General features: G+C 32.0%; 1 protein-coding gene across 1 annotated transcript; it reads right to left on the bottom strand.

Annotated features, from left to right (window-relative positions):
* Positions 1-8,182: 8,182 nt before the first annotated feature.
* On the bottom strand, positions 8,183-8,659 carry LOC111028089 (igE-binding protein-like). Its single transcript, XM_022306628.1, has one exon. The coding sequence runs from the start codon at positions 8,657-8,659 to the stop codon at positions 8,183-8,185; it is 477 nt and encodes a 158-aa protein (XP_022162320.1).
* Positions 8,660-11,236: the final 2,577 nt, after the last annotated feature.

The following is an 11,236-nucleotide window of genomic DNA, read 5'->3' as shown; positions in this document are numbered from 1 at the left end:
AAAATGTAATACAAATTGAAACTTTATTTTGCATCTTTTTTTTGCATATTTTGACTTTCTTTAGTGCATGTTTGCATGCATATTTTAAAATTTAAAACGCATATAAATCCGGTCTTTATTTATAACTTAACGAAATTGGATTTGATTAAAAGTAACTCGTTATTTATTAAGTTTATATCAATAAAAACCAGATAAGTTAAAAATTAAGTTAATGAAAAATAAATTTTAAAATGTTAAGTTAAAAAGTTAAAATTAACTTAACTTTAACTTTTTAACTCTTTTGTGCCCAGGCTTCAGCAAATACATGACTGAATGCATATTATGTTAAAATATTATCCAACTATTTCAATTTACATATTATCTCTTTGTTTTAATTATATTTTAATTTCTAATATAGGGACAGTAGAGTCTTGCTAACCCGTACATCCAGATAATCCGGACAATCTATATTTCGTACTTTAGTACTCATGTATAATATTTATACTCTGGAATACTCATGATTAAGAATTAAGATATTATCGTTTTGATTACATATGTATTGTGTTTATATTATTTTTTTAAGTGTGTTCAGTCTTTTATTTCCTTTAAATTTGTATTGATATAATATGTATAGATATGTAATACATATATCATAATAATAACAATAATAATGTGTAGTATAAAATTGTGAATCAATAAATTTTGAATTTGTATGAATACATAATGTGTTTTTTGTTTATATTTATATTTATCAGTAAGTTAAAAAAACGTCATTCCGTTTAATCAGGATTTTCGATAATCCGGATAGAGTTCGGCCCCATCTAGTCCGGATTAGCGAGACTACTGTAATTTGAAGTTAAGTAGTTTTTATATGATGGATATAAATATATAATTATTAAATTATGTAAATGTACACAATTATACTCATTTAATATTTTTGTATCATACTAAGTATATAATACCTTGTTCTTCTTATTTCGTCTCAAATATCCCTCCTTTATTCGAAATCCTGTTTTTTTAAATAGTAAATAACCTAAATAATTAATTGGATATTTATACGAAAAATCTGAGCTAAAAATAAAGGAAACATGTATGGTTTATTTGTGTTTTTTTTCTTTTAATTATGGTGGGGAGGATGGTATTATAAATCTTTCGATATTTTGTTATTAATATATTTTTAGGATTATTTTTCTCCAAATATTTTGTATTTGAAGTGTTTTGTTTTGTATACCAACCATTATAAAATAACTTCACACAAGAGTTGTTCTTTTTGGAATTGTAAAAACAATAGCAGGAAAAATCCGGTATTAACATTTTGTATAAATTTCCTACAAAAGATCAATTGTAAGTTAAATTTTTAGGTGGTTAAGTTTTGAATCCTTTAAAATATAATTGTGACTTATCTTCAATGACATTACCAATGTCACGAAGACGTAGAGTAACTTACCATAAGTTTAAAATTTAATGCAACAAAATTACTTTATAAGTAATTTATAGTAATTGAATTAACTTTCATTGAAAGTAATATCTATAAATAATAATAGTTATTTTACTATAGCAACTCTCTGTTACTTTTTTCCCCAATACATTTAGGAACTAATTGTATTTATTGTGATTTTGAGTCTATCATTATCTTAAAGGTTATGGTTTTATTAAAAAAAAATTAACTTATTACTGTAAGAAAGTAACATTTATAACATAAAATTGGGTGAGGTCAGGCGTATACAGTAGTGGTGTTGAGTATGTATCTGTATTAGCTAGAGTGCTAGACTCTAGCTGCTAGAGTATTGTAAACGTTATAAACGATGGCAGCAGGGTGGTATTGTTCACCCAGAGTCTCCTCTGCTGTCGGTTTAAACCAAAAAAAACAAGGTGTACCTATACAGTATGTGTTAAGTGTACCTCATCATTGAGTAAGTCACTGTAATGGATAATATGTTAATTATGAATTCAATGATCAATCATAGCATGTATTTATAAATTATTTCCCAAACTATGGATTTGAAGATTATTAATACTCTTTTGCTAAACAAGTAAGTATTGATACATTTGAAACGCTATTACTATAATGTGTATAGAAATTTTCATGTGATAATATCAAATGCTCTATTAAAATAGTATTAATTAATAATTTCCGTTGTAAATTATGGGTTGATCAGAGAAGAAATCAAAGGATCATAAAAACTATGGCTTTCAAAAATCAAATGTTGTACAATTATATAATATTAATATACTATAATATCTACTTACCTGTATAATAATACCTATAGACCAGCGTTTCACAAAGTGTGGGTCAACAGTCAATTTTTGGTGGGTCGGGAACATTTTTTTGAATTATATAGATTCCAAGAAATTTGTGTTAGGTACCTCATTATAAAAAGTGCATTTTAATTATATTAATTATATTTTTATTCATATTAATTATAAACCTATAAAAAAACAAAATCCCTAATAAAAATGTATACATATTTATATAATACAAATTTTGTTTTTCTCAAATTGTTGAAAAGTGAAACAATGTGGGTCGCGAAAGATTTTTCGGGGGAAATTTAGGTCACGGTATTAAAAAAATTGAGAACTACTGCTATAGACTAAAAACCTTCGTTGTTGAAGCCTTAACAAATTTAAATAATAACAATAATAATCATAATACCTACCTATTACCCATAAAATAAATAATAAGTATATATTTCGTTATGCCTACTGTTTGCCTAGTACGTATAGTATATAACAACTGTAGAACTGTAGAAGTATAAGTGGTAAGCGTCTAGCAGAATATGTATAAGCAACCACAACGATTATGTGGGTCATATTTATGTCGTGTTTCTCTTATCATAGACTGTCCCATATTGTCATATAGAGTATTTGCCTATAGTTTTGGTTTGGAAAACGGTAGCGTTGTATAAACAAAAAACTGGTATTAACTTTTAACTTAACTGAGTTAATCTATAGTCAAATTAACTTTTAACTTTTTGTTATTGGTGCATATTAACTTAACATAACTGAGTTAAAAAAAAATCGTTAAATGGCCCATACTTGGTGTTCTGTCATGGTAATCGGAGGCAATTCTAGCATACACAAACGGTCTACTCGAATTGCCTCCTATAGAATACCTAGATTATTAATTAATATATCGATAGTTGTACATGAAAGAGTACTGTCGTCATTATATTGATTATGGCAGTGTTTAAAAATATTAAGACACAGTATTTCCCAGGCAAATAAATTTGAGGATTTTCATGGTTAAAGATTGGGAATAAAAGATCAACAAACAGATACTTAGTAACAATTTAAAACGAAGAGCTTGGAACAGCTCTCTGAACGACCAGCAATTAGCAAAACTACTTCACGACGAGATTAAAAATAATAACAAAATGAGAATTTTTACGCAAAACCATTTTTTGAAAAAATCAATTTTGGTTTTTAGTGTCACTCTAACATAAATGTCCGTAGATACATGCAATTTTCACTGAATATTTGTGTAAGCATTTTCTATAGACCATACAGTTTTAAAAATATTTTGATTTGTGTTGAACTATTTATAAGCAAATGAACTTTTCAATTATTATTTGTTTTTTTTTAAACTCAAGTTGATAAAAAAAATTTTGAGCAGTCAAAAAACTTGAAAATGTAATACAAGGTTCCTTGTAAGTAGTTGTTAATGGAAATTTAAAAAAAAAGTGAGTGTAATTCCACAATAATTTTTCATGAGCGTTTAAACTTAGAATTTTTGATAAAATTCGTAAAAATCACGAAAATTAGCACATAATATTAAGTTATAAATTCATAAAAAAATTTCTATTTATATCTAAGATTTAAAAATGTAATACAAGATTCCTTACAAGTGTGTCTGGCTTTATCGAAAAAAAAGTTCTTCTGAAATGTCAAATTACATTTTTATGAGAGTTTGAGGTTGAAATTTTTACAACATTAGATAGATTTTACATAATATTATTATTATTACATTTTACATTTTAGTCTAACAGACTAGTCACGACTCTTCTCCCGTTTCGGCGAAGGCGGCTTGGCGCAATTGGTTGCAACGGAGTCAATAGCTACTCTTTCAAAGATCATCACGATCAGTGATCATAGCATATGTTAATATTATATGTATTATATTATATGGTATAGACAGTGACTAGAGTTAACCTAAAGTGCTAACCTTAGATTAGTGGTTTTCAACCGGTGTGTCACCTTCACATTAAACAGGTAACTGGGTAAGACCGAAAGGGTAACTCTAAAAACAATCTACTTTAACATAAACCATGTGGACCTGATATTCTTCCCAAAAATAATTTACCATACTCGAGCCCTAACGAAATCTTAGATTTAATCACTAATACTAATTAAAAATATCTGCCGGAACCTAACCATCGGTGGACCACTTCAGTGAAGACTCGGCTTCCTATCCAATTGGACCGGATGGCCATTTAAACACGGATTTTACCCAGGAAGGCAGTGCCCACCGCCAAACCATAATCAATCCAACGTGGGTATCACTACCTACTAATATCGAGGTTTAGTTAAAGAAAACCAATCAATTGTGAGCAGTGTTGAGCTCAGATAAATAGTTTTTCATCTAGATAAAGATAAAGATAATAGACCTAAAATCTATCTAGATAAAGATAAAAATAAGCACAACTAAAATTATCTATTTATTAGATAAAAGATAAACAGAATTTATCTAGATAAAAAGCCGATAAATTTTTAAAAAACAACAATATTTTAAAATTCAAATTGTATCAGATAAAAAATATGCAAAGGCTGCATGCAAACTACACGCTCCAACATGTTCCGCGTGGAGCAGCATATGTTGGACACATAATAATATATTCTGTACATAATCAAAAGACTTATTTTCATCGAAATAATTATTTAATAGTTATTCATAATTTATAGGAAGTTTGGACTTTCCACGTTTCGACCTACCGTCATTTCATTTTAATTTAATTACCCACATCTGTCAACATTTGGAATTTCGTAGTACGAACGCGACTGTAGAATATACACTATACTGACTATTGACTATAATGGGTAATGACTAAACAGTAATAACTAATAAGTAATAATAATATTAATAGACATTGTTATCGTCCGATCGTCGTTGTCATCGTACGGCGACATCACGAACGGAAATAATGAATATTATCAGAAACATAATTAATATAATAATATTAAAATAAATTAAAATAATTTCTACAACATAAAATATCTAGATAAATAACAGTAGATGACTGGAGTTTTCATCTAAGATAGATAAATAGATAACATTTCGATTTTTATCTAGATAAGATAATAGATTATTTATTTATTTACCTAGATAAGTATTAAGTTTATCTAGATAAGTCTCAACACTGATTGTGAGTTACTGAACGTTGTAAATAATATTACTCGTTCATTTCTTGTTACACACTTACATGTTATTTGAATTGACAGTTACATAAGTGATATTAAGTTAAATAGAAAAGAAAATATTGAATATCAGGAACATTATAAAATATTTCAATAAAGATAAATGTTTTGTCAACCTATTCTAGTTACAAGTATAACTACAATATTAGGTAGTGATAATGCGTCTCCTACAATAACTTCATTCAAACGGCGAAAGTCGACAAAGGCACAATACTTAACGTTCCCTTTTACATCAGGATTTTTCTGAACGACTAAGAGTTTAGCTTTCCAAGGTGACTCACTTGGCACAATTGCTATTTCCTTTTCGAGAGTCTCCATCTGTTCCGTGATTTCTCGACGATTTAACAGTGGTAAACTGTATGGCTTCTCTTGACTGGGTGTCATGAACTTTTACGCTCTAATTTCGTGAACAACTGCTGCCGTTGCTGTGATTTTGTCGGCTTCTAGAAAAAATACATCAGATACTCTATACAGATTGTTTCAAACGATTTTTTTTTTCAGAATTTAGATGATTTGTACGTAACGCTTTCTCTAATTGCCGTATTCTCATAGCATCCACATGGTTTTTCTCTTGAATGCTGGACTTCATTTCATTGTTTGTACGTCTACACAACTAAATAATTAAAACACGCAGTGAGGTGGTTAACAACTATACTTTATTTGAACACTATGTTAATACCAAAAATACACGGATTTGTAGAGGTTCTGTTAGACTGACTGACAACGACTGACTCGCCTTGGGGCCGAGCGACTCAAAATTGCCCACGTATCGGAATTCCATACACATCGGCCGTACTTGTTCCCAAGGCAAATACATGGTTACATATATATGTCAACAAAATGCTTATATTACAAATACTTATATTACTTATATTACTTAATGAAATGGGTTTATAACACCCCACGGCTTAAACGAGAAATGGAAGCTAAGAAGTCACCATTTTTCTACTATGTTTTACACAAAGAAAAAAAAACTACAGGTCTAGGCGGTGCGAGACTTTGCAATTTCTTGTACATCATGAGGTTCAGCGATTTTCGATGAATATAATTTTGGTATACTACATCAATACTTAATAACCAAGTACAAACTTATAATAACTAATGTATCAAATGATATTCCGGTTTAACAAAAATATTTTCTGTGGTATTCTTGAACAATTCGTTGAGTTTGTTTAACTCTTAGAATTCCCGAGATAATTTGTTAAAATTTATATAAAGCGTATGATTACTGATTTTCTGAGGTTAATGATGTTCTGTTATTTTCTTAAGAGATAATGGTTAGTTTAGACTTGGACTTTCGGGTACGAAATCTTTATGATTTCTTGTTTTGATGTTTCTGATTGGTGTGAGTATTGAATGGTCTGTATAGATCACGCAATATTCTAGAATGTATATTTTACCTACTCCAGTAAGGGTTATTTTATACGGGACTTGACGACATGCTACTGTTATCTATCACCTGATGAGTACAATAATATAGCCACGAATTTTGATACTGAAGCTTATGCCTTAAAGTGGTGTTTAAACTCAAATACCTCAGGTTACATGTGTCTAATTGTCTAGATTGTTGTACAAAGATACCTCACAATTTTCTTCCTTAATGCGTTTAAATATTGATTCTAGTCCTGTACATAATTTAAATGAACAGTGACTTACATTTATAATATTGAAGTTCTGTAAGGCTAAAATGGTATTCGTTATCTAAACTCACTGCTAAATATATTGGATCTGGATTAATTAGAATTATATTGCCGTTCGGAATAGTTATTGGCAAGGGGACGTTATGATGGAGATTAAATGGTATGTTTGACAATAACGGTATCCTTGCTACAAACATGAGTGTCTATTGCAGATACACTACACTTAAAGTAGATGCTCTAAAGAGCTCTAGAAGATCTAAGTGTGATTCTACTGCAGGTAGTTCCAGCGTTGGGGGTAATGTGAGTTGAATTTCCTTCATTTCATGATATAGTTCTGAAGGTGGATAAACACTAGTGTGCATCAACCCATTTAGAGCAAAATTAACTATTCTTTGGAGGTCCTGAGTTTTCCACCCAATCTGATTTAACAGGATGACTAATATAGTAGTATGCCCATCGAATAGATTTTAAGTGTTTAAAATATCAATTGCGTTTAGAATGCGTGTGGATTGTTCTGAAAGTTTTTGGATATTTATTTGGGTTTTCAACAAATCTGCTACTAAATCGTGAAGTGAGAAGTTCTCTTCTTGTACAACTGATGATACTATACGTAATTGCTCTTGTGCCAGATGTAATGATTTTTGGTTGGATTCTTTTAGATTTTGGATTTTTGAATTGAAGAATTCAGCGTCTTCATCAGAATAAACGCCAAAAAGGACGTTTGTTAGCCTACCACCTGCGTTAATTAGACTTCGAGTTCTTCTAGACAGATTTTCTGAAGTTTTCCTACTGGGTGCTAAAATTTTCATCACAGAGTTATAATTTAATTCAATTTCATGGGCAATATGGTAGATGTTTTGTAAGAATATGATACATGCATTATTAAGAGTTTCTTCTTCCTGGTTTTTAAGGATTTTGCATATGTCGCTAGTAAATTAGAAGTAATCCTCGAAGTTATGAAATTTAATATCGTAAATGGAGAGGTTGACATATGTCACAAAGTCTCAGTTTAAGTAAGAAATTCGGATTGGACTTATTGATTCTAAGTAAAGACCCGTAGTATTTCTTAGTGACGCTACGTGTACATGCTTGTCTATGGTTTCTGATCTTCGGACTATGGTTATGGTTAACACCCTGAAACATACTAGGTGTCACTCGTGGAATAATCTTAACAAGTTCCTGTGTAATCGCGTCTGCTCATTACGTTTGGGAATAGTGACGTTGGGAGAATTCGTATGGACTGGTATAACAAGATGGTATCCGTAAACTACTTTTTGAGGCTGGTAACCCATGGATGAATGTACTGACGAGTTGTGGAAATACATGGCATAAAGGATATAAGTGTTCCAATTCTTCGGGTTTTTATTAAAGTAGTTTCTTAAATATTCGCCTAGAGTTCTGTGACCACATTCTAAACTTCCATTGATCTGCGGATAGTATGGTGTAGTAGATGTCTGTGAGATTTTGAAGAGTTTACAAACTTCTTTGAAAACTTTGCTGAGGAATTCTGTTCCGTAGTCTGTAACTAGTGATTGCGGTTGCCCATGCAGGCATATGAATTGCCTTACAAAATGTTGTGACATAGTGTTGGCTTCATGGTCCTTCACTTCTTCATAGGTGGAGCCCATGCGAACTTAGAGAAATCATCTAACATAGTCAAGGTATATGAATCCCCACTATAAGATTGAAGTAATGGTCAAACTATATCCATGAAAACCTTTTCAAAAGGTTTTGATAACGTGGTCGTAATAACCATTGGTTCCCTGATAGTATAATTGGGTGTCTTATTTATTCGGCAAGTCGGAAATTTTCGGATGTACTGCCTTGTCATTGGTACTGTTGCGGTATTTTGTTGTAAGTACGGGTGTTTCCTTGATGTCCTCCAAGAGGATTCTCATGAAACTCTTTGACGATCTGCTCTTTGTTGTCTTCGGTTAACTCGTCCTTGGTGTATACTTGAATATATGAATATACTATGAATCTCATAATCTTTCATACCGTTTCCCACTTAAGTCTATCTAAGCCGAAGCCGTAGCCTAAACGAGGACACCCAAGTTTGATAACTTGGAGTTCTTTGCAACATACTTTGAGATTCTGAAGACTTTTAAACAGATTTTTTTACGATGGTCTTTGCTAATGGAATTTTTTAGTCAAAAAATAGAAGATATACCGGTTTCCTTCCCGTATTGAAGCGATCTCCGTGACTAAATGTTTTTGGAGTCGAAGTTCGTCAATTCGTCCATATTTGCGACTGCATTCTAATACTATCCCCTTATTCTTTTCCTAACAACTGACACACAATGTGCTAACGAAGTTATTAACTGCGTTTCGACTATGTCTCCTATCATTCGGCATTGGTCCTAGCTGTGCTGTTTCGGCTTTCAGGAATTCTGGATAGGTATCTGAAGACTCTATTTCTTCTAGATGTGTTTGATTTTCTTGATAATCTGGAGGTTCTTGGTGTTCACGAAAGTCTGATGGTTCTTAAGTTTCTGGCAAGTCTGATGATTCCTGAGTTTCTGGTAAGTTTGATGACCTGGTATGTTCCCTAGTAGAAATAACGTATAAACGGCTTAGTGTATCTGTGTTTGTGTTATTTACTCCGGGTTTGAAATGAATAGTATACTGGTACTCTTCTAACTTCAAACACCATCGAGTTAAACGTGATCCCGGATCTGTATTGTTGAATAGCCAAACTAATGCACGATGGTCTGTTATTACGTTAAGGTGTTGTCCAAATAGGTACGGCTTAAATACTTTTATTCCCCATACAATACTAGTCAGTTTCTTTTCCGTAGTATTGTAATTGATTTCAGCCTTGTTTAGTGTTCGTAATGTGAAAGCTATCGGCAAAGCCTTTCCAACAGGTCATCGAGACAGAATACAGCGTATGGCGTAGTTGCTTACCTCACACGTTAGATTGAATGGCTTTTGGAAATCTGGATACTGTAGATCGGAGCTTGAGTGAGGAGGTTCTTCGATGTTTCAAACGATGTCTGAAAAAAATCGATCCACCTATAGAAAACGTCCTTCTTGAGTAACGTCATTAATGGTTTAGAAAATTGTCCATAGTTGTGTATAAATTGTCTGTAATAGCCTGATAGTCCAAGGAAACACTTTACTTTCTTGACATTCTTATTAACTGGAAAAGACTGAACACATTCAATTTTTGAGGATCTGGTTTACCCTTTCATCGGTTAATCTGTGACCTAGGTAAGTGACCTCTTTCTTAAGAAATTCGCACTTGAGTGGTTGTATTTTCAAATTATACTAACGATGTCTGGTAAAGATTTCTGAGAATTTCTGAGAATGATCTTTAAGATCTTTTGCATAGATTATGATTGATTATGATAGATGCCAAATGGCATCCTTAAAAACTCAAAATGACCATTTTCCGTGTAAAAAGCCTTTTTCTCTCAGTCTGGTGGATTCATTGGTACCTGATGATATCCATGAGCTAAATACAGTGTGGCGTAGTATTTGGACTTACCTAGCTGATGATTTAGACATAATAGGTGATTCGCTTTCAGACACAGCCAACGCAGCCAGAGTGTTAGAAGAAGCAGCGAAAAGAATAGGTCTTGAAATTAACACTGAGAAAACAAAGATAATGGAACTAATTGAGAGTGGGGAGGACCCTAATGAGTTGGAAAATTTACCCTATGAAAAAGTTATCTATTTCAAATATTTGGGAGCCACATTAAGTACAAAGAATGACTGGTCAAAGGAAATAAGTATTCGAATAAACAAAGCTCAGAGAACGTTCTATGCACTGACAAAATTTTTCACGTCCAAAATGTTATCAAGGAAAACGAAAACAAGACTATACTCAGCCATTATAAGACTGACGCTTACGTATGGTTGCGAAGCTTGGACGACAACTAAACAAACAGAGAGAAAACTGAGGACTTTTGAACACAGAATATGGAGGAAAATATGTGGACCTGTCTTTGACGAAGCAACGGGGAATTGGCGAAGGAGGTACAATAGAGAGCTGTACGATATGTTGGAACTAACAACAGTAACAAGTGTTAAGAACAACTGAATACTATTAGTTATATTATTCTATAGTTCTTGTAGTATAAATGTAATAATATTGTAAACTGATACGTGTGTGACACAGGCGAGTAGGACTCCCTTCTCCATACGACTGGTCTAAGGAATCTGCTGAATAAACCCTTTTTGAACGGGCGACCAGCTCGTAT

The sequence above is a fragment of the Myzus persicae genome, unplaced genomic scaffold, assembly GCF_001856785.1.
Source record: "Myzus persicae strain clone G006 unplaced genomic scaffold, MPER_G0061.0, whole genome shotgun sequence".
Classification (NCBI taxonomy): Eukaryota; Metazoa; Arthropoda; class Insecta; order Hemiptera; family Aphididae; genus Myzus; species Myzus persicae.
Note: the sequence above shows the minus strand (reverse complement) of the source record. Positions and strands in the feature narration are given on the sequence as shown.